This window comes from Volvox carteri, assembly GCF_000143455.1.
Source record: "Volvox carteri f. nagariensis unplaced genomic scaffold VOLCAscaffold_8, whole genome shotgun sequence".
Taxonomy (NCBI): domain Eukaryota; kingdom Viridiplantae; phylum Chlorophyta; class Chlorophyceae; order Chlamydomonadales; family Volvocaceae; genus Volvox; species Volvox carteri.
In genome coordinates, this window is record NW_003307551.1 from 118,626 (window position 1) to 142,211 (window position 23,586).

At 58.8% G+C, this 23,586-nt stretch overlaps 2 protein-coding genes across 2 annotated transcripts; one reads left to right on the forward strand and one right to left on the reverse strand.

Moving 5' to 3' along the window:
• Window positions 1–437: 437 nt before the first annotated feature.
• On the reverse strand, window positions 438–14,696 carry VOLCADRAFT_103611 (uncharacterized protein; the record flags this gene model as incomplete). The annotated part of the gene is made up of 24 exons (XM_002947931.1): window positions 14,444–14,696; window positions 13,782–13,984; window positions 13,263–13,474; window positions 12,457–12,643; window positions 12,011–12,198; window positions 11,415–11,606; window positions 10,979–11,129; window positions 10,473–10,611; window positions 9,926–10,133; window positions 9,740–9,808; window positions 8,478–8,550; window positions 8,196–8,369; window positions 7,802–7,894; window positions 7,486–7,615; window positions 6,776–7,009; window positions 6,266–6,549; window positions 5,465–5,761; window positions 4,780–4,972; window positions 4,085–4,339; window positions 3,325–3,668; window positions 2,814–2,965; window positions 1,963–2,492; window positions 1,441–1,755; window positions 438–1,191 (listed from the first exon to the last, which is right to left on the reverse strand). The coding sequence occupies exons 1-24, from the start codon at window positions 14,497–14,499 to the stop codon at window positions 438–440; spliced, it is 5,433 nt and encodes a 1,810-aa protein (XP_002947977.1). The 5' UTR covers window positions 14,500–14,696.
• Window positions 14,697–14,831: 135 nt separating this feature from the next.
• On the forward strand, window positions 14,832–23,536 carry VOLCADRAFT_120515 (uncharacterized protein; the record flags this gene model as incomplete). The annotated part of the gene is made up of 17 exons (XM_002947785.1): window positions 14,832–15,003; window positions 15,073–15,143; window positions 15,258–15,443; window positions 16,585–16,761; window positions 16,833–16,898; window positions 17,197–17,346; window positions 17,743–17,988; window positions 18,218–18,441; window positions 18,664–18,904; window positions 19,141–19,266; window positions 19,351–19,506; window positions 20,029–20,204; window positions 20,453–20,672; window positions 20,983–21,147; window positions 21,646–21,930; window positions 22,070–22,444; window positions 22,802–23,536. Exons 1-17 carry the CDS (start codon window positions 14,931–14,933, stop codon window positions 23,534–23,536), a joined length of 3,672 nt encoding a protein of 1,223 aa, XP_002947831.1. The 5' UTR covers window positions 14,832–14,930.
• Between the last annotated feature and the right edge of the window lie 50 nt (window positions 23,537–23,586).

Consider the following 23,586-nt stretch of genomic DNA (forward strand, 5'->3'; position numbering starts at 1 on the left):
GATGCTAGGCGTCCATCCTTAGCTATTTTTGTGACCTCCTTTATGGAAAGAAACCCTCAATGCTTCATGTGCTTTACTAAGCCAGTCGCGCGGACCGCTGATTTACGTCAATTCTGGGGTCCATCCGCAGTAATGATTGCCCTGTATCCAAAACCAGGCGTAGCTTATGAAGACCTAGCGTAGGGCACAATGCACGGCAAAAAGCAACGAGACCCGATGGCAAGACGTAGCTATCGTATCTCATCATGCCGTGTTCTCTTCAGTCTTCCGCCGCGTCTCGGCGGCCCGAACACCAAAGCATGCAGGCCCAAACGGAACCGCCTTCCCACAAGGGAAACAGCACTTTGACGTCGAAACGTTAAGAAGCGGTGCATATGCATATGTGGGTGTGCGTGCATGACTCAAGCCAAAACGGCCTACGCAACCTTGATTGTAAATCATGGCCGATCTAGCTTCGGAACCCCTCGAACCGCAGCGTTCTTCATGCTCTCCTGGTTTTGCGCCTTCTCCTCCTCCTCCTCCTCCTCACCCTCATTTTCCAATACCGCAACCTTTTCGCCATTGCCAGCACTGCCACCATCGTACTCGTCCAAGTTCACCACCTCCCGTACCATGAAGGTCAGGGCCGCCTGCAGCGGCGGGTGCTCGTATTGCTGCTGTGGCAGCAGTACCGGCTTTGATTGCGGCAACAGCTGCGGCGCCGTCGCCACCAGGGAGTCTTCGTCCTGGCCCTGCATGGGCGCTAGCAAACGGGGCGAGCTACCGGTGGCGCACACCGTAACGGCCACTTCCACCGACGCTTGCAGCGGTACTGCCGGGAAGGTGCATGACGAGTCGGGTTCGGGTTCACTGCTCAGTTGGCGCGAGAGCTTGCCGTCGAGCTTGTCGGTGGCGGCATTATTGTTGAGGTTTAGATCAGGTGAGGCGCGCAGACCCAGGCTGCGGTGTTCTTGCTGGCGGAGGTCATGCGCAGGAAGCGGCGGCGGCGACGCGGCATTGGGCGGTGGGCGGGCTGGTGAGCCGCGCACCGCGGCGGCGGGGCGAGCCGCGGGCCGGCTGGCGGAGGGCGAGGTGGGCGAATGCGGTGTAGCGGCCCTGCCGATGACCCGAAGGTCGGTTGCCTGAGAGTACTGCAGGGACTGTTGGGTAGCTTGGAAGGAACTGGCCGGAAATGACCCCGCCTGAGGCGACCTGCGGCCCACACACGTGTAAGACAGGACACGGAGGCGCGGGAAACAATCAGCCTAACTAGGACGAACAACGTCATCGACGACGTCAGCAGCGCCGACATTTGAAAAGGAACTTTTTTGCTCTCGGTAGAGGGTGCGGATCCGTGACGGCCGCCCAAGATGATGCAGCCTAGCTTCAGAAGACCTAGACCTAGATTATGGCTTTCCCAGGTCAGTGTCCCACGCGGCCGCCAGCACCGCCAGCACCCACCGGGGCCTGCCGGAGCGCTCCTGCTCCAGCTCATCAGCGGCGGATCCGGCACCCCACTGCTCCCCCAGCTCGTAGCCCCACAGTTGCTGCTCCGAAGCCGTCGCCACCGTCTCGCCGGACATGAGCAGTCCCTGGTAGATCTCCGCTGCTGCTGCAGTATCCTCTTCGGATAACTCTCCCCGGGGGAGATGTCCCCGGGGCGAGGAGGTCTGCGGACCGGTGCCGCCGCCACTGGGGCGATGACCCAGAAGCGAGCCCATTGCCCTGGTGACAAGGCAAACAGGGTGGTTGCGACGCGCGGAACCGGAAGGTGAGCTGAGGGAGGCGCAGAGCAAGGAGGGACAACCCATGCAGTCATTTTACCCTCGGCTGGGGCTCCCCGTCATCTCCGTCCCCATCCCCAAGTTACATGTACGGACAAAAGCTCCCTGGCGATGCTCATGGCCCATGCGGCCCCGGTTGGATTCCTTTCCTCCGTAGCAGGTTGTGCCGCTCTTCTGTTATCCCCACCCGCCAACACACCTGAGGGCGCTGGGCAGGCGGCCAGCGGGAGTCGCGCCGCAGCTGCTGCCGCCGTCTCGCTCCGAAGCAGGCCGGCGCGGGCTAGACACGCCAGCGCCGCTGAAACAGGCCAGGTGCGGCGACGCAGACGTTGACGCCGACGGCGACGGCGGCGACACAGCCTCCGCGCCGCCAGTTCCGCATCCTTCATGGCGCCCGGGAATGCGCAGCTGCAGCCCGTGCACTTCCAGTCTCGGCAACGATGACGGCGGTGCTGCGGGACTGCGTGGCGATCTGTGGGCAGCCGCCTGGGGCGCCGGCGACGCTGCCGAAGGCAAGTCCCCATTGGCTGCCGTCCGTCCGAAGACGTGAGTTCCGTCCGGAGGCCCATTACGGGTGGTGGCAGCGGCTGCAGTTCGGGAGGGGGATGTGGTCGCACGGTGTGCCGGACTGGTGCTGGACGGCAGGCGGCTTGGGGAGTAGCCCTGGAGGAACGACAGACTCAGGGGTCCCCCGGTGATATTCAGCAGGCGGGGGCTCGGAGGTGGGGCCTGTGTCGGAGGGCGCGGAGAATGCGGAGGCGGTTTGTGCGGCGGAGGCGGGTGAAGGCGGAGGACGACCCTCAGGAGATCTAGTCGCCTTACGGAGAATACGGGAGCGGCATTACTCCAATTCAACTATACGCGGTCCTTCGCGGCTGTATCAAGATATCCCTGTTACGCTACTCCACCTTCAAACGGGGAGGCTACCCGGGGGGCTATAGAGCACCGCCACCACGCCGCCCATCCCACCCGAGGAGATGGCGGCACACTGTTGCTGTTGCTGTTGCCGTTGCCAGTGCTTGATCGGCGGGCCATAAGACTCAGACCCACCCTCGGTGAGGACGACTGCGCAGGCGCGGCCAGAGCCGCCGCCGCCTTCGCCGACCCCGCGTCCTTGTTCCTCTGGTTGCGGAAGCGGTTGGCCGCGTGTGCGGCAGCGGTTAGCAGGCCCACCAGCACCAAGGTCCCGACCGAGCTAGCACCTGGAGTACGTGGAATAATGTGCAGGGTGAGTGGGTGGAGGTGGGGGATGGAAGGGAGGCCGCCAGATCAGGGACGGCATGACAAGGAAGGATAGCGCATCCCTTCCCTTTCCCCTCCTCGTCCCCTCTGCCTCATCCGAGCTGAAAAATGCATTCAGATGCACCCTTTATGAGATGCCCTTCACCCCATCCAGCCCTTCCCGGTCCCTCAGCCCCCATTCCCAAGCCGGAAGCTGGACTTCTGCAGTTGCCTTTTTTGGATTTTGCATAAGACCCACCCTCCAAGCCGAATTCATGCCCCAAAACGCCGGATAGAAGGAAGTCAGTTCTCCTGAGATGAGCACCCACAGTCCACCTACCAGCTGTGGCCCACAGCAGCACGCTGGCGGCCACGGGGCCCTTCCCGCCGCCGGTGTCGGGGCAGGGAGCTCCCAGCTGCGTAGAATCCGCCTCCAGACGAAATCCGGGAGATTCATCCGCATCGTCAGCAGTAGCAGCAGCAGCAGCAGCGTTCGCAGTGGGAATGGCGGGTGTGCCGGATGGGGGAGGAGCGGATGAGGCTGATGGCGTTACGGAGGTTGAACTGGTGTTGGACGCTGTGGTAGTGGTCCTGGAATCCCCGCCACCGGCCTTGCCCTCGCCAGGGTCGAGGAGGAAAGGGACACGTCCACACAAGCCCCTGTTGAAGCTGAGACCCAGGTACCTGCCACACAGATGGGCGATGGTGGTGGAGTGAAGAGTAGGCTAGAACGAATGAACGATTTGCTGTTTGGGGGTCTTTTGTGGGTTGAGGAGGGCCATCGGACTCAGCCGAGGTGGAGACATGGACGGCTGCGCGGGTGGGCCAGGTCATGTTCGACTGCATCACCCCTTGTTGGCGTACCGCACGTCAAGGCGTCGCGGCCCAACTTCGCGGCTCAGCACATGCACCCGCGCCAACACGCACTCCCCACACTTCACCAAATCCATAACACCCACCATGCATGCTCAACATGTGCGCAGCTCCCTTCTATGCAACCCTACGACGCAACACGATCGCCAACCAGTTCCTCATTCGTCCCACACACTACCACCACCATCACCGCCGCGACCACGGCTGCCACTCCCTCACCCACCCACCTAAGAAACCCGAGGTCTTCCAACCAGCTTGGCGGCACCGGCCCCTCCAGCAGGTTATCCTTGAGACTGACCTCCCGCAACTGCCCCAACAGGCTCCACGCCGCCGGCAGGCCGCCACTCAGGCTGTTACCGTCTGCCGTCAGGTAGCGAAGCGCCGCCATGCTATTGTTGTTGTTACTGCCGGTGCTACTGCCATCGCTGCCGCCGGCCCAAGATGCCGGCAGTGATCCGTTGAGTGCATTTCCGTCCAGATGGCTGCAGAGTGGGCGTGTTTACGTGGGTGCGGTTCGGTCTTTGAAGGGTTTGGGTCGGCTATTGAGTCGGGTCGGGTCGCTGGATAAGAATGGGAGGGTGGGTCACTGAGCATGTGTGGGATGAAATGTCCTTGGATACAGAGGTGTTGTGCTTCGCGTTTTCGGGGCTTCGTATACCAGTTGGCGGCGGAGCCAGGCGGGAACGCGGTGACTCCCAACCGCTATGTTGGGAACAATCCTCTGATGTGCGGCGACAAACACGTTTGTGAACGCAGGTGCTGTGGGGGCATGGCCGGGCTGGAAAGATAGCCGTCGGTAGCTGCTGCATTACAACGAGTTGTTCCTTCCTGACGTAAGCGTGCCGATGCCCTTGAAGCCGCTGGTTTCAATTTCTTGGCGGCAGCAGAAAGAATAAAGCCCGTGCATGGATTCTTAACTCACATGTGGCGGATGCTTGTCATGCCCTCGCCCCAAGAGCCTGGCAGGGATCCCCGAAGGGTGTTGTACGACAAGTCCAGGTACGACAGATTGTGCAGCGCACTCCAGGCAGCAGGCAGGGAGCCGCTTATGGTGTTCCTCGCTGCGGTTAGTTTAGTGAGGCCCCCTAGCAGCGCCCAGGTGCCGGGCAAGGTGCCTGGCCGGTTTTTGGTGTCGGTAGAGGAGGACAAGGGAGTTGAGAGCAAGGTGCGGAGAGAAAAGAGAGGAACAGATCCTCCACAACCGTGATAGTCAATACAGGGTTCACTTTCTATGCAAGCAGCCAGGTCGATGTAAGTTTCACTCCAACAGGAACCTTAACTCCGGCGTGTAGTAAGGGACCGGCGGCAAAAAGGTTGGGGAGTCGATATTGTTCACCATCATTTTGTTCTCGCAGGTACACCTACGCCTTCAGTCCCTGTCCGTGTTGCTTATCTCCCGAAACCGTCCAGTTGGATCAGCAGCCAAACCACATTTCACGCCCAGTATCTTATGCCTCTTAGCATAAGATACTAAGAGGCAAATAAGAACCCCTGTTATGTACAGTAGCAGGGAGAAAGGACACACCTGGGACTCAGACCCTCTGCCACAGCAATATCCCCTCTCCCGACCCCGCAATCGCAAGTAGGCAATCAGTAGCTAGCCGCACCTGACAAGCTGTTCCCATCCAAGCTCAGCTGTCTCAGACTGTTTCCTAGTAGCGCCAACTGGGGCGGAAGGGAGCCCCTCAGGCCCATGTCCTGTAGAGCCAGGCCGACCACGCCAAGGCCACCTCCAACACGACCGTCAACGCTGTCGGCGACTGCCGCGCCCGCGTTCACGTCGCAGACCACACCTGCCCAGCGGCGGCTGGCGACGGCTCCGCAAGGGTCAGTGCCCTCAACCCAGGTGGCCAGGGCGCCCCGTGGGTCAGTAAGCGAGCGGCGGATGTCTTGCAGCAGGCCAGCTGGGTGCCGCGGAGGAGCAGGCGATGAGGACAGTGATGATGACAGTCAGGGGGCTCGCCGGACACGCAGTGTGGAGGAAAGAGGCCCGCTGGTAAGATGCGAGGTAGCATTCAACACGGGTATAGCATGCGTGCATGCCTATCGCGGTGTCGCGCGTCCTGGCATGGCAAACGGCGGAGCATGTTGACCTTACCTTAACTAACCATGTTCGACTTACCTTTACGCATTTCATGTTAACGATTTGCGGAGGCATCTGCGTGCTGAGCGGTAATATACAATGAAATGCTTTCTGTATTTGCCGCAACAAATGTTCTGTGCGTTTATTTATCCTGTTGCATTTGTCTCTAAGAATACACGGCATCCAAATGCCGCAATCAATACCGCAGCCTTCGTGTGCTTCACCGGCATGCCAACCCGATTGCCTTCCTGCGTACTTCCGGAGCCAAAGGAGCAGCAGTGCCTTGGCGCTGCAACATCACATTCCGAACGTACGTCCCACGTACCTGTCCGAGCCCAGACGCATTCCCGTAGCAGGGCAGTGCCGTTGATGGCTGCCGCTAAAGCCGTGGTAGCTTCGCCCACCACGCCACCACCGTCACCACCAACACCACCACCATCACCGCTGCCGCCGCCCCCAACAGCCGACGAAGCTATGGGGCCCCCCAGCATGACGTGAGGCAGCGGACCACACAGGGCCGCATTGGAATGGAGCCGCAAGCCAGCGAGCCCGTGTAGTGAGCCCCAGGCCTCGGGCACTGTCCCCGATAGCGCATTGGTGTGAAGGCTCCTGCGGGAAGCAGGTTGGTTGGCAGAGATATAACATCTTCAGAAAGCGAGGAAGCAAAGACGGTAAGATGGTCCTCACAGCATGACAGTCATAGCCAGAGTACGTTAAGGATTGGATATAGCTTTTTTGCAATTTCAAAACAGCTCCACGTCGTAAGCGAAGAGAACCCACTAGTCTGCATGCACTAGTCTGCATACACCCCGGAAGGAAATGGGCAGGCGCTCACAAGTGTTGCAGGGATTGCAGACGTGACCAGGCGGGCGGCAGTGGCCCCTGTAGGGAGTTGCGGCTCAGGTCCATGAAACGGAGCTGATCCAGCCCTCCGCTGCTACTGATGCCGCCGTTGGTGATGGTGGTGCTGCCATCGCCGTTACCGAAGAATCCGATGCCGGCGCTTACGTCCGAGGCCGCGGCCCACTCTTCCGGTAGCGTGCCCGCAATGTTGTTCTCTGACAAGTCCCTGATGCGGTGAAACGATGTGTGCGTTGGGGCCCCGGGGGTGGAGGGTTGTGGGGATACCCTTTTGCAGGCGTGTTTGGGTACAAGTGGGATCTGGCTCTCAAGCTAATCGTCAAGCAAGGCGTGAAAAGTAAAAGAACCAGGAGGTACAGGCGATCCAATGGATTTGGCAGTGGGGATGATCGCGCACCCGACCGTGCCATGCGCCCCAGCAACTGCCTTTTCAAGGAGCCTCCCTTCGCAACAGAGCCCCTGACCTCACATGACCCACATGATCAAGTCCGCTATAACAAAATATAATCATTCCGATGTGATGTGGGTCAGGAAGACGACCGTGAACACCCTCTCCACCGTTTCATCAATCCCAAAGCAGTCGGCCCTTGGCCCGTTGGGTTCATCAGAACTTCCCTCCTGGCTTTCGTCTCCTTCCGGCTTGCTTCACCCCACAAAGCATCTGCAATACGTCCCATGACCTACATTTGGACGAGCCGTCGCATGAAAGCCCATTCCGGCGGCAGCGTGCCCGCGAGACCTGTGTTTTGAAGCGCCATGGAGCGCAGGAACCCTAGACGACCCCACGATGCGGGAGGGCCGCCGTTGGACGGACCTGCAAAGCAAGGGACCAACCGCACATCGGCCATTTAGGCATCTGAGGATCAAAATTCATCGCTGCGGCCCGGCACAGATGTCGTGACCTCCCAAGGCAGTAGGCAGGAGCACCGCTTAACCATCTGCTGCTCTTGTTGGGAAGAAAAAATGGTGCGCGATCACGGCAGCGGATTTCAATTATCACCTGCGTCGCTGGCGCAGAGCTGTGGGTTCAGGCTGATGTCCACGTATTGCAGGGAGGCCAGTCCTCCACCCCACGAAGCTGGTAAGCAGCCGCCTGACGAGCGTAGTGACGGAGGCGTAGAGAACCGTAGTTGCAGAGGAAGGGCGGAGGAAGGCATGCGTTAGGGCGCAAGAGGGTAAGCTGTGGTGCGGTGAGCAAGCAGAGCCAAGATAATAACAACGGACGCTGGAGGGAAGGTGCATGCGATATCGCTCCAGTTGCAGATTACAGGTGTTAACATCCCACCAGCCGCCCGCCGTGTCTACCTTCCCTAAGGTGAGACATGGGGTTGAAGCAGGCGGCTGCGGTGCAAGGCACACGCAGGATTCCAACACATATAATAGGCAGCGCATACCTGACAAATTGTTGTTCCGAAGGCGAAGCTCTCGAAGGCTTCGTAGGGCCGCCCACATGCCCGGCAGCGGCCCAGTGAGCGAGTTGCCGTCCAGGTACTTAAGGTAGCCAACAATGGGGAAGAGGGGGTCGCAAAGATGCGGCAGGGAGGCGCGGCAGTGGATGACAGTGGACGCTATGGATTCATCATGTGAGAGTTACGATACGTGCAGCGTAGCCTGCTTAAAAAAGGCGTAAATGTCCTTGTGTCGCGCATGGAGAGTGTCTTGTTCGGAGGACTCACCAGCACCTCCAAGTCCTCGAGAGCGCTCCACGCGAGCGGGAGATGGCCCTTGAGGGAGTTGTTGGACAGAACGCTGCAGCGGGGGAACAGGCGAACGTCCGGCCGCAGCACGGTCAAACGCGTGGCAAATGGAATATAAATAGGAAAACAGTAGCCCTGACGAGGTGCTGATAGCAAAAGAAATGTAAGAAATGTCATTCATGATTTCTTTGTAATCTGCGTCCGCTCATGTGGACTACGCCAAGCAGCATCATGGCCTGGGCGGCGATGAAATGCACGTAGGTATGGGGTTAGAGGCGCGGAAATGCCGACCCACATGGATGTCAAGCTAGGCAACGTTGTAAGCGATGCTGGAAGGGTCCCAGAAAGGCCCTTGCTGCTGAGGTCAAGACCAATAACGTTGCCGGCCGTGTCGCAGGTGAGACCCTGCCACGACGGGCTCCCGCAAGGCGGACTTTCAGCATCCCAAGCTTCCAAAAGACTGGTCTGGACACTTTCCAGGTCATGGCGTATAGCTATTAAAGAATCTGGAGGGAGCCAGGGAAGAGTGTCAGAGTACGGTTATCATTCCCAGGACATTTCGCGAAAAAAACAGCGTGCCTTGAAGATCCTTGGACTTTAGGGCAGTTGTGTGAAAGAACGGCAAGATGAACGTAAGTAATGCTGCGGAGGCTGGAGCCCAATGCACGGACGTCCGTCGGCCTGCTCGGCACATGTCGAACATCAGTCGAGCTAGTCAAGTTGCTGAACGCTGAAATCCTGCACTTATAAAGGTATTAAAGCACCCATTATCATCGATTACATATATGGACAGAAGTTTCACTTCATCATGTACATTATGAAGCCCTGACTAATTCGCGCCATGGTCTCGGAGCTTGCAAAGCGCCACAACATGATATTCCCTACCAAACACATCCATGCATATATCCCTTCTTTACTAGTCCATGTAACTGGCATCCTGTCCTGCGGCCTCCAGGAACGCAATCCATGACCCATAGCCACCTGCAAACTCAAACCTCCGCAAGCAAGCTTGCATTCTTTCCTGATAGACTGTTGATCTATTAGACCGTTAGCTAGCCTCGGCCTTACCAACTTAATGGACTCGTGACAGAAAATGCCAAAAAATGCCCCTTCCTGTGTCGGCCTAAAAAGCACACGCACAATTGGAAGCACTTCGTCCCAGCCGCTGCTCCCCTCAAACAGAAGTGAAAAGACACGGAAAGATTCTTAAGAGGCAGCTACTGCTTGTAGAACCTCCGCACGGCTCGGGGAGCGTCTTCTGGAATGGCAGCCTGTGACTTCTTCTGGGCCGCCTCCTTCCGACGAACCGCCTGCAAGGAACATGGGAGGAAAGGAAAACGTAAGAAAAACGCCACAAAGCCGCAAACCCCTACATGCCAGGGCCTGTGCCTCCCATTTTACCTTCCCCCAACCCGCTCAGTCCTCACCTCCTCCTTCTGTCGCTCCTGAATGGAGGGTTTGCGGTCCTCAATGATATTGCTCTGCTTCTTGCGATGCCGCCGACTGGGCTTATTCTTGCCCTTCATCTTGGCCTTGACCTCCGACTTGCGCCGCATCGCCACCAGACGAGCCGTGTTCGCGGCAGCTTCCTCTTCCCGGCGCTCCTTCATCACGTCGGCGGGCTCTTTGCGGACCCTGTTTGCACCGCCGACGACAGGCACACAAACAGCTTACAGCTTGGACGAACAACGGGAACACGCATTGGAGCCTTCGATATAGGCAAGCTCGATGGGCGGAAGTGAAGCGCAGCGTATCTCGTGGGGACGAGCTGCAACTCCACAGGACAAGAGGACCTAGCAGCGCAGCTAACTCCGGCATAAAGTGATGATCTGGGTCAAACTTGGCAGCGCCTGGCTACCTGCACACTTTAACGACGCAGTGTAGCAGAAACACATTTGTGCTTGCGTGCTCCCTCTTTCCGCGCTTTTCCCCCTGCCGCTCATAGCGCCGTTCCCGAGCAGCAGTGAGACGCACCTGCCAATTGTGTCCGGGTCTAGCACAATGGTATCCGGCTGCAGCTTGTCCAGCAGTGCAACCACCTCCTGCTCCCGCCGCTGCTTGACGGTCTGGAAGGGGTTGGCTACGAAGGAGTCGAAATTGGGCTCACCAGCACCTGTTCGGGCGAGGGCCGCGGGCCGGATGGGGGCCGGCAAGCAGAGACCACACAGGGATTCAGGAAAAACATGCTTGATCTTTTTTCCCACTCTTTGCAATGGAGTGCCTCTCATATGCTGCAGGCCTGCAGCTCGCAAGACAAGGGCTAACGCTTACCTGTACGACGTATGTATGACAGGAAAGGACAAGTGGAAGACCCGGAAGGTATGCATCATCATCACGGCCAGTCAAGCCGATGGCCCACACGGGGAAGCATTCCCCACCAGCTGCCAACCCACTCCACGACAAACAAAGACTCATAGACAGACAGACAGACAGACAGACGAGGGCCTGCATATTATCGACAACCAGCTGCGAAAGCTTACCCGGCACCAGTATCGTGCTGATGCCAGCCGAATGCCCTATCCCCAGCACATCCTCGTAAGGGCAGAACCGGAACGTCTCCAGCACACCCTCCGGCAGGTGGTGGGTCAGGTAAGGTGATTGGGCCTTGCTGCGCAGCGCGTCTTGCCAAATCTGCGTAGTGAACGACCGACCAGCGAAAAGGAAAGCACCGTTCAGTTTGGTGGTGTGTGCCACAATACCGAAATCATGAGTTTCAGTTCCCACAACAACAATCTTCCCCAATCCCGCCGCTCTTCTTCTCCCCACAACTTCGACCATGGCCAGCCTTGTCCAGCACGCACGCTTTCATTTCTACTGGAGACATAAACCCCCCTCTACACGTCCTTCTCGTGTCGTAATCCTACAGCGGACTCTACGCATCCCTCCCTTGACACTTTTCGATCTCCGGCCACGCACCTGCACTTTGCGGCCATACCCCACCGCCAGCAATCCGCGCTGACTGATGTCCATCTGGGTCACGGGGGCATGGCTGTAGTAGGCGTGCATTGGCTGCAGCATGCGGATGTCCCACACCTTGATCTGGGAGTCCACCCCCGAGGTGGCGATGTAAGTCCCGCTGGGGTCCACAGCCAGCGCCTTCACCGGGCCCTGCGATGGCGCAGGCGAGGGGGGCCGGGGTGTGGCGTGGCGTGGCGTGGCGTAGTTTTAAGGCATGGGTGATTGAGAACGGGAGATAAAAACGGGTATGAATGCCTCGAGGCATTAGGGAGGTGTGCCCTACGGTGTCCTTGCAGGCGCTGGTAGGATGCTTCCCGGACGGCGGTCTTGTAACCCATGGGACTACAACGCCTTCTTGACGGTCTTGATGTCTTGCAAGGCGTGTCTCGACAGAGTGCGCAAAGCGAAAGCCCCCGCTATTCATCGTGGCTGAAATGACCGTATATGGCGAGCACGACAGGACAAGCATGGTACGCGGATGGCATAGGCGGGAGTCGCGGACAATCGCTGGCCAACGGATATGGCAGCACCCACTCAGGGACCCACCCACGCACCCGGTGGCACAGCATCTTGACGGCCGCGGTGGTGAGGTTGGGGGTCCACATGGTCACACAGCCGCGGAGATGGCCCAGCAGCATGATCCCGTTGTGCGGGTTGTGGCGCATCAGGCTGCACGGCCCCAGCCGAGTCTTGTGTTGTGCTACGATGTGGCCCGTGCTGGTGTCCTGGTACCGTAGCACACCTGCACACCTCAACGGCAGGATCAATAAGAGCATAAGCAGGGGAAGAGCAGGGCAGCAGCAGCAGCGAGAGCAGTATCAGTCCCCTGGAGTCGAAATCAACTCAGTGTGGAGACACCTAGCGTAGTAGTTGTAAGGAAGCGGGTGATTGGGCCTCTGTCACCTCTGTCACCAGCGCCGCATTTACTTTCCGTTGTGGAGATGAGATGGCCGCTGCCCAGAAAAGAGCCAAGGCACCTGACCAGGAGAGCTGTACCCACCGTGCTCTCCTATGGACGTCAACAAGAAGTGGTTTGGCAGGAAGTCCAGCGCGTTCACTTCCGTGTGGTCTCGGAGGCAGTGCACCTCCAGGCCCCGCTTGTCGTACACGTACACGTACTTTTTCTGTGCCGCCGCAAAAAAGGTCTCGTTGTGCAGAAACACAACATCACGGACCGTCTCCCGGACCTGCACAAATGGTTAACCAAGGAAACCCACATTCAAAACGCATCTTACTCCCGCATAGTCGATGGCAAATGTCCAAGCCTGCTGAAGGAGCTGAGCTGTGCGGCGCAATACCGAAAACGGAGGTGGAAACACTGACACATCACAGCCGCCCTCCACCCTACACTACTCAGTTCACTTAAAACGGGTCCTGGTCTGTGAAAGCTGCGGCCAGGACAGCGTCGCTTTGCACACATCAGGCAACTCCCAATCCCATGCACGTCGCGTCCGTCGGGACTGCCCCTCCTGTTGGACGCCGACCCGGGGAGCGACATGCGAACGTTACCGCACGGCCCCAATCCACAACCTCAGGTGCACACCACGTCGCCGCTTCAGCGTGCCGTTAGGCCGCGTCCCCCCCACCCAGTCCCACAGGAAGTGTGACATCTGGCACTGACCGCTCGCCCCCAACTGGATACCCAATCGACTTAGACACGCAGTCTCTCATAGTAAATATCCCGTGTTGATTGCCGCGTTTATGTGCCCCCCTGCCTGAACCGCTGAGGAGCACCTGAGGGGGAGGACACGTAGCTATCCGACTAACGACCGCCACCCTCAGCACGGCAATCCCCACGGCACGTACCTGGACCTCGCACACGAGGTGCGATCGCTGCCAGTCCATGACAGCCAAGTGACCCAGGTTGCCGCCCAGCACCATGAAGCGGCCGTTGCGCGTGAAGTTCAGTCGGTAGGGGCCTAGTTCCGGCAGAGACAGGTCAAAGGCCTTGCGCGCCGCCGTGACGTCCACCGCCTGCACGATAGCCTCCTGCTTGAAGTTCCATGTACGCTCAATGCCTGCAGTGGTTGGGATCATCACGGCACGTCCTTGGGAGTGACAAATCTATACAGGGTGGCATACACTACTGCACTACTTAAAACTCATGCTGGACTTCATACAAGAAAGTTGCATCATGCTTATTGGGCTGGGTTTCGGCGAATGGCGTCCTGGTTCGGAAGCCCTGTCTCACTCACTCACACCCACCGCACTCGCTGTGTTGCCGCCTGATCCGCCTGATCCGCTGAGATGCGCTTTTCGGTATACCCGGCTCCCTGAAGAAATGGATATTCGGCCTTTAGCCCAAGCTTGATACACGCCACCTACCCTCCGCTTCCAACGTCCCCGCCGACGCCGGCAGCAGCCATTCGTTGATCTGCGCCGCCTTTTTCTGCGAGCTGGCGAACACCGCCTCCGCCCTGCGAAGCTTCCCTTTGAGCTTTTTGTCGGTAATGGACTTCAGGTCCACGGATGGGCCGCGTTTCAGCCGTTTGGCAGCGTCAGCGGCATCTGGGTCGCGGACCTTTTTTCTGCAAGTGGATCGGCCAAATGTGAGTGGGATTGTGGAGCGGCCGACGCGCTTGCGCAGAGGGAGGGGTGTGACAGCGCAAAAGTGACGGTCGCATGGAAGCGTGCCGGGTGCGTCGGAGCACGTTAACCCTAAGTAATAGGAAGGACGTTTTGCAAAGTCATGCACGAGCCTGTCGTTAGGAGGGGCAGAGGAACTCCGGGGCGGAGATGGCCCGCACTCGTATGTCGCGGCGCTGTGTTGGGTGTGGGTGCTGCACAGGGCACTGGGAGGTGCGAGGATGAAATACCCGGCAACAGTGTGCCTCACAGGTGCCGTTTGCTCGCTCAGCCAGCTTTGTCAGGGCCAAAGGTCAAGTAGACGGCCGTAGAAGAGATAGGCAAAGGACCCCAAACCCCAAATCCCTCGGTCGCCACAATCATGTCAAGCGAGGGGTTTCGTGTGACAAGCGGGTTCGCACCGTTTTTTGCTTGTTTTCCCCTCTCCACCTTGGTGTGGGGCCTCGCCCTCCGCCATCGCCGTCGAAAGAAAGCCGCCGCTTAAGACCCCTAAGGCCCTACCACGTGTTGCGTGTTATCACTCCTATAAAAATAACTCCAAGTAATATGGCAACAATTGGACCGCGGGTTGAGCTAGACGTCGCCGCCGCGAAGTGAAGACCAATGAGCAGCACAGCTTACAGGGTACAGAATACAATAATGATATCTGAAATGCTATTGCATAGAAATTTGCAACCCCTGAAGGTTTAGCTTACTGGAGTGCAAATTCTGGGCGAGTGCTGTACAAACGAATTGAGTCGTTCAGTTTCTAGGCTCCGACCATACCAAATCATACCTAAATTTAGGTATATAATTCATAAATTTTGTTTTCCAAAGTGACATTAGGATAGTGAAAGCTTTCTGTAACGGGAATTCAGACTCTGCTAGGCTCACGCAAGTTACGAAAGGATGTCCACAGATCCTGAGACGGTCAGAAAGGCTCTGCAAAAGGAGGCGGAGGCTTACCGTGGTCATCAAGGAGGTTAGAGCGCGTTGTCGCCGACATGCTCATATCTTCGCTGCCTTATTGGGGGCTTGCTGTATACGACAGAACTCTCTAAACTAGCAACAACTAAGCGTGATCTAACAGCTCGCCATCAGGAGACTGAGACAGTACTGGAGGTACGTGGTGTGTGTTTGGCGGGTCATGGCGCGGAAAGGGGGCCCCAGGAGCTTTGCAACAGAGGGGCTTAACGTGCTCGGGTGCGGCTGCCAGTTAACATAGATATCACGCAGGAGCTCAAGCTGCTGGACGAAGACGCCAACGTCTTTAAGGCTGTTGGGCCTGTGTTGGTCAAGCAGGACCTGCTGGAGGCCCGTACGAATGTAACCAACCGCCTGGAGTTCATCAAAAAGGATATCGAGCGGCTAGACAACCAAATCAAGAGCGTGGAGAGCAAGATGTTGGACCGTGAGAAGGAGGTGCGCACGGCAGTTAGTTTTCGTGTAAAGGGTAAAGTCAGGGGAGCCGGCTGTGTCGTATAAGCACAGGAGTGCATATGCACCGCTAACCGGATGTGCTATTGTCGTGCACGCACGCTGTCTGGCCACAAGCTGGCTTCTTACATCCAGCTGCGACACTTGGAAACCCTGTCCGTGCCAAAAACCTTCTCTGACATGGCAGCGGAGCGTCTCTGCAATTTCATGCTGCTGCCTGGGCCGTGGTAGGGGGTTCACGTTGGTACCTCTTTGGGCGTTTCCCGGCCTATCCAGTGTATGGGAGTCGGCTGCACCGGTAATTCAGCCTGATGTACTGTAACGTTATTTATTCATCTCACGGCATGCTTCCTTCTGTTCTACCGCAACCGCAGATAATGAAGCTGCAGCGAAAATTGCAAGGGGCAACTGGGAGTGCACAGTAAGGGCTTCATGTGTGCGTAACGGATGCGCCATTTGAGGGTAGAGCTGATTATGTAAGGAGCGAAACCCGCGGTCGCGGAGAGCAAAATATGTTGTTTTTTAACTATGGTTTGCTCTTACACGCCAGAAACATTGGCGTTTTCAAGGGTGGCAGCTTCGCGACATCGCGGCTTCGTGGACCGTGTCCCGACGTGGTCGTTATCGTTAGCGGTTAGGGCAGTGTCACAAATTCTGCTCTCCGCTCCCTCGCTCAAAAATGGTTACATTCGGCGTAGTTTGGGTGAACAACGTCCTATTTGGGGAGGCATTTGGGTCAGTCGTTTCGCATTTGAAACCTTGCAAGTTGCATGGCCAAATTGCCGTACTTGTGGCGTGGATTTGGTGTCGATGCAGCCCCCGCCTCATTTTGGCATCGGTTAATTAGTACACGAATGTACCCGCCTTAGGATCTGAAGTCTTTGTGATTATATGGTGTTTAGGCTAGCCTGGAAGAATGATGTCAATGGCATCTGTGCCGAACATGCCAGACCTTCAGGTTTGTATGGGCATTGTAAACGTATTTTTCATAGTAATGCAATTTACGAGTTTTCGATGGGCACTTGCGCAGCTGCGAATGAGCAAGAAAATTGCACAGTTGACAAAGGCAAGTTCTGGACACTTTTGTGCAAGCCAGACTGTTGCATAAACTAAAGATTACATGTAGGTTATTTACCATCTCAACAATAAGAATGAGGACAACGAACTTGACCTCGTGGAGCTTGCGGAGCAGTATGAAACGGAGATAGAACAGATACTTAAAGATACTGCAGACAAGATAAACCATTTCAAAGCACAACTTGACGCTGCAAACGATGCAGCACGCATTGCGGAGCTTACAAAGGTGGGGCATGTGCGGGCCGCGGAAAACGCTAGATAGAGGCCCGCCGAAACCCTGTTTGCTTTTTCATGCAGCAAATTGAGGCGAAATATGATGATGAGAGAAGGCGCTGCATCACAGAAATTGAGTCCATCCGCAAGGTAAGCAACGCGGGCGGCTCCCTTGAGTAATCCCGTCCGATACCTCGTGGACTTGCTGTCGTTCAAAACCGCTGCTTCCCCTCCAGAGCTCCCACCTTAAAGCCGTATGACTAGTTTCGCGCCTGATACCGTACTGCAACCATTTATTCGCATGAGCGATATACGAGGTACTGCGCCACATGCATGACCTTGGTGGGAGAAAGCTCCGGGACAACACACAAGCACGGATCATCAGCATGGGGGACTCAAGCAACCTTCCCGCAGCTACTCACACGAGCTGCTTTCGCTCTGGCTGCAGAGGGCCGCGGAGAAAGAGGCTGCTATCCAGAAGGCGGCCACGAAGCAGATTGAGGGTTTACAGACCCAAGTGGACGAGCTGCAGCGGCAGCTGCAGGCTCGCATCAAGGAGGTCAACAACATGTCGCTGAATGCAAATGCTAGCAACCAGGTACGCGGTATCACTAGTCACCTCCCGCAGCGGCCGGGGCCCTGGAAGGTACCCAGCGTGCAGCTGCTTGTGCTTCTGCTACCGGCCGCTGCCACCACACAGCGGACTGGCCTTCCTACGTTTGATAGCGGTATGCGAGCATAACACTTTCGCCATCTATCTCCTTGGACTGAGTGGCTTCCAGCAGCAAACTCGCATGCACCGTCCATGATTAGAACGAGCGTGGATGATCATTAGGGACGATTTATATCAACTATCACTGTCCTGGGCGTTCGGGGGTGCAGGCGGTGAGATTGGCCCTGAGGCATGGAAGCCACGTCTCAATCTCTTGAGGGGTTTGAGGCCCACGGCCCGGACAGCCCCCAATATGTGTCCGGTCCGAACGGCAAACTGCAGGAGCTGCAGGCGGCGCTGGCTCGTGCCCGGCAGGAGACCGAGGATGCGATTCAGACGCACAACAAAAAGTACAACGACATGCTGGCGGAGCGCATGCGCAAGGAGGACGATCTGAGCGAGCAGCTGGAGGGGCTGCGGCGGCAGCTGGATGCCGCGAACCGCAGCCGGGAGCAACTGGAGGCCGCCAGTGGGGAGGCCCGGACGCGCTGGGACCAGGAGCGGGCGGCGATGACGGAGGAACGGAAGGTGGGCGGCGGGGCTTGGTAACCCCGGGATCAGGCGCTTGTTGGTGGTACTGGTGGTGCTGCCAAGGTGGTGCCACACGGGTTCTTTCGGTTAACAGGCCGACAGGGGTTGTGAAGGTGCTCAACAAGCCCAGCAGTGTGTGTATGTATGTGTGTGTGATAAGGGGCCTCCAGCTCAGTGGTGCTTCACAACCCCCCGCGGCCTTCTGTGTCTTCTTCCCGACTCTCAGGCCAGCGATGCCAGTTGGAAGGGCAAGGTGGAGGCACTGGTGGAGGAGGTGCAGAGGGAAAAGGCCGCGGGCAAGGAAGCCGCCAAGCGCGCGGCCGATGCGGCCGCAGCGGCTGATGCAGCCGCTACCCAGCGGATCAAGCAACTGGAGGGCTCGTTGGGGGGAGTGGAGGCGCAGCTGCAGGGCAAAGCGGAGGAAGCGGCCAGGCAAGTCCAATGGCACTGGTCCTACGTCGGGTCGCATGAGGATGGGTCTTTAGAGGGTGGGGGACGGTTGGGAGATTACGACCCTTCGCGTGCTGTGACGTTCAGGTTTCGCCGTACACAGAGGATACGGCAAGGTTGCGCATTGGCCTTCACCGCCCTCCCTCGTAACCTCCAAGTAAAGCGCTCTCGTTGCCTGGTGGTGTTCATGGCGGGCTAAGTTGCTAATTGATGTCCCCACAGGCTGCAGGAGGAGCTGGCGGGGCTGCGGTCCAGCAGCGCCGCAAAGATCTCCTCCCTGGAGGAGCAGCTGGCGGCGTTGAAGGCACAGCTAGATGCGGTGTCGGTGGGCGCGGCGGGTGACAAGGAGGCTCTGACGGCGGCAGCCGCGGCGGCGCAGGCGGAGCAGCAGCGGCTGACGGCAGCCCTGAATAAGACGGAGGGCGAGCTGGCGGAGGCGAAGAGCCAACTCAAGGCGGCCTCGGTAAGGCGGGTGGGAAAGGCAAAGGACGCAGTGGCGCTTACATGGAAGGTTACGGACGGTGTTACGGGGCCGACGGCGGGCATGGATCTGAGAACTTAGGGTTAGGAATGGACCGACCGGATCGCAGTGTGATTGTGTGGGTGGGGGACAATGCCACGCGCGAGGCTTGGCGCCCTCCGCACGTCCTCTAGCCGGTGAGCCCCTGCGGTGATGCCGCCTGCATACCCCTCCCACAGCTCTTCTGCATTACGGGCGAGCTAACGGCATTATGCGAACGGCGGTGCGTTGTGCGACACCCCCAGCTCTGTTTCCAATATCGTCCTCGATCTGCCAAAGTTGTCGGCAACCGCTCTCATGGGCAGGTGGTTGATTAGGCGCATCATATCCTCGTCAGGCCCACCTGAATGGCACCCGTTCCCCCCGGGGGCGGGGCCCGACCTCCGCAGGCTGAGGTGGGCAGCCTGACGCAGCAGCTGACCAAGACGCGACTGGATGGGGACGCGGTGTCAGGGCAGCTCCGAAACCGTGTGGTTGCACTGGAGGAGGACCTCAAAAGGGCCATCGCAATGGGGCAGAGCGATGCCCAGGACGCCATGGCGAAGGTGTGGCGTGCGGATGTGCACCTTGGTGGTACTGTGGGAATTGGGGATGTGGGCGCCAGGGGGGGGAGACATAATACCCGGACCCTGATTTCCTGACCCAGACGCGAACAGGCCCAAGGCGACAGGAAACATGTGCTGTCTATGGGTGTGTGCGTTTTTGCCTCCACTGCCGGGGGCTTCCATTTGGGTGCGGATGGCAAAAGGCAGCTGAGACAGCTTACATGGACAAGAGTCGACCGTCGGAAAGCTACATCCGCAGTCCTTGAAATGACGGAAGCTTGCCGTCGCCAAGCACCTGTCTCTGTGCTCCGTCTGTTCTTCGCCACTAGCGCAGAGGGAGGTGCCGCTGTTGCTGCTTCTGTTGGCTTGGGGGCCGCGGATGTTTCCTCCTCCGCGGATATTTTGTACTGCTGCTGCACTATACTACCGATGAGAAGTTCATGTTGGGCAGAATCCCTGTGTTACCTGCCGGGGTGTGGACCGCCCGGGGGTACCAACCCTCGCTTCCTTGCGTCCCCGCAGACACGAGAGCAGTACGAGAAGAAGCTGGCAGAGGCGGCGGAGGCGGCTAAGAAGGCGCTGGAGGTGGCACAGCAGGAACGGGACCAAGCGCTGGAGCAGGCCCGCAAGGACGCAGCGCTGCGGCTTGCAGGCGCGGAGGGGTCAGCCAAAGGCCAGCTTGACGAGCTGCGCAAAAAGTGGGTTGATGTGCGCTCTCGGCCCGCATCGGCCAGCTGAACAGCGGTACTGAAGCGCGCACCACCCGGGCCACCGACGGCCCGTCTTGGCGCGTGGTTGGTTAGATGTGCTGTGTGGTTAATCGTATGTGCGCTTGCACCAGTATGTCAACGCAATCCACTTGGCGTACGCCACCATGCTAGAAGTTGACGATCTCTTGTGATCTGACCCACGGGTCGTTTATCCTGCGGCTGGCGGACGGATGCAGGTTGGAACAGGAGCGTGCTGCCGAGGTCTCCTCCCTGGAATCCGCCCACGCCAAGGCCCTGGCCGAGGCGAAGGCGGCTCGGGAGGACCTGCAGCGGCGGCTGACGGCAGCGGAGGGACTGGCGGCGGAAGAGCGGAGGGCCAAGGAAGCCCTGGCGGCGGAGCTGGCGGAGCTGCGGCAGAAGCTAGATGCCACTGGCAAGGACGCCAGCGCAGCCAAGGTAAACCCACACAATTCCTACGCAAGGTAGCAGTGGTAGCTAATGCACCACCGAAGTATTACTGCCGAATTCAACGAAGAAGGCTTTCCTCCATGCTTCCAGCTTACAGTGGGTTGCGAGGGATGCGAACAAAGTGCGCATGTGTATGTATACCGTACCGTAACCCGGACTCCCAAGATAAGGAATTTCCAGACGCGTACTGGTAACCCAGGGTACCACGTTCTGTGGTACCCTGGTACCGGAAAATCCAAAATCCCAAAGAGCGGTACGGTATTAGGATATTGCCGTTTGCACCCAACATTATTCGCAGGACCAATTGGAGTCGCAGCTGCGCAGCCTTACCAGCAGCGAGGCCAAGCTCAAGGACGAGCTGGGCAAGGCCAAGACGGCGCTGGCGACGGCGGAGGCGCAAGCGGCAGACCGCCTCAAGCAGCTCACAGCACTGAAGGCCGAGCTGGAGGCGTCCACCAAAAAGGTGTGGCTGCGGCTGCGGCTGCGGCGGCGATGGCGGCACGGGGAGCCTCATGCGGGCTGGGGCTGCCACCTGGCTGCATGGTGCCCTCCAAACAGCGGCCTTGCGCATCGCATTAAGGGTGTCGGGAGGGAGGGAAGGAGGGAGGGGGGATCAAGAGCCATCCTTCCTCACAGCAGGCCCCAGGCAGCCTCCATGTGCTTCGACTCATTCGTGCGCTCTCATGGGGTCGTGGTCTACTGCAGCTGAGCGCAGCTGAGCCCGGCACCGACCGTCCACATATACCTCAGGAAACAGGTTGCGTTCGGCAATCCCTTCATCCCCAGCCTAAGAAACCCTTTACTTCTGGCGAAACACATCATACTCCAACTCTGCGCTTGGGGATGTACTCTTCCAGTCTTTAGCTATTAGGATGGCTCCAGATGTCAAAGAATCACCCTTTCTTGTCTTGTACATTTATTCACTTCCCTCAACGAATGATCCGCGCTGCACCGCGTCCAGGCGGAGGACGACCGCCGTTCGGCCTCCTCGTTGCTGTCCTCGGAGGTGAGCCGCCTGCGCGCCGAGACCGACTCGCAGCTGCGGCAGACCCGCATGGAGGCGGAGGCGCGGCTGGCGGCGGAGTTGTCGGCGCTGCGTGCGCAGCTCTCCGCGGCGGGCGGTGCGGCGGAGGCGGCGTTGCGGGCGCAGATGGACGACCAGCGGCGTAAGCTGGAGGCGGACATGGATGCGCAACGGAAGCGGGCCGAGGCTGAGGCGGAGACGGTGAAGGCGGCGCATGCCAAGGTAAAGATACCGTCAGTAACAGCGGTGGCAATGTAAGAAAATAAAGATTTGCGTCACGTGTGAGGTTGTGTTTGTTCGTTGGAAAATCTTGGAACGTAACCACGGATGTGCTCATCCAACCGCCGCTTTTCGCGTACAGGAGTTAGAGGAGCTCCGGAAAAAGCACGAATCGGAATTGGAGAAGCTGCGCCTTTCTAAAGCAGACGCGCTGGCGGCAGCGAACGCTGCCGCCGCTGCAAGCCAGGCGGTGAAGGAGGAGGGCCTGCGCGCGGAGATGGCGGCGGCTGTAGCGGCGGCGGAGGCGCGGGAACGTGACGCGGCAGAGGCGCTGCGAAGGGAGCTGGTCTCGGAGCGGGAGCGAGCCCTGGCGGAGGCGGAGGCGAGGCACAAGGATGTGCTGGAGCGCGCGGCGGCGGCGGCGGCGGCGGCGAGGGAGCGATTGGAGGTGCATCACGCGAGCGTGGAGAAGGCCTTGGGAGAGCAACGGGCACAAGATCTCGAAGCAGCGGCCAAGGTGAGTCTGTCCGCACCTGGTTGGTGTAGTGCTGCTGTTGGGATAATTCGTATTGTGCTGTTGGGAAGTGCTGTGGATAGTTATAAGCTACTGTTGTTTGTTGGTTCGGTGAACTGGTTACGTTGCTGAAGAGTTTGGGATAAGAGGAATGGGGACATGGGAGGGTATTCCTTCCGCGACCCCCGTGGATTTGGGTGGACCCTGTCGTCAATGCAAAGTGGTGTTGGGAATAAAACACCCCTTACCATTACCCTGGCTAGGCTGTGTTTGGGCTGTGTCTTACGGCGCTTGAGGAATGTCCCCACCCCACGCTTGAGGAATGTCCCGCACTTTTCCACGACCCATGTAACCCCCCAGGCGCAACAGGCTGCCCTGGAGGCCGCCGCCAAGCGCCAGGAAGAGGCCCTCTCCACTGCTCGTACCGCCCACGCCGCCGAGCTAGCGGCGCTGCGTGGCCAGCTGGATCGCGCCGACCGCGCAACAGCGGAGGCGACCAGGCGCGCTGCCTCCATCGAGACAGAGCGCGCCGCGCTGGCGGACAAGGTCGACCAGCTGACGGCCGCCCTCGCCAACAAGGCCGCTGAGATGACGGACACGGTGTTCAAGCTCAAACAGGACGCAGCGGCGGAGCGGGACGCGTTGCTGCGCTCGTACAAGGCCGATAAAGAGGCCCTGATTGCGGAGAGCGACCAGCTGGCGTCGCAGCTGCGGCAGCAGCTGGCGGCGGCTGAGGCCGACGCCACTGAGCGGCTAGCCGCGGCGGAGGCGGCGTACAGCGAGCTGCGGCTGCGGTTCGACGCGCGCGAGTCTCGGGAGGAAGACGTACGGCGGATTTCGGAGCTTGAGGGCGCGGTGCGTAAGTTGGAGGATCTGGTGCGGAGCAGCGAGGAGCGCATGGCGCAGCTACGGGCGGAGTTGTTGTTGCGGGAGGAGAACTACAACAAGCACTTCAAGAACGGCGGCGCGGGTGAGAAGGTGCTCAACGTGGACTCTGCACTGCATGCCAAAAGCGACGTGGTGGATTGGATGCTGGGCAACAAGAACAAGGGCGGCAGGACGTCGGGGCGAGATGGAGGCAGTGGGAGAAAATAAAGGGAAGAGAAGGGCAGGTGCAGGAGTGGGAAGGAGGATGAGAAGGATAG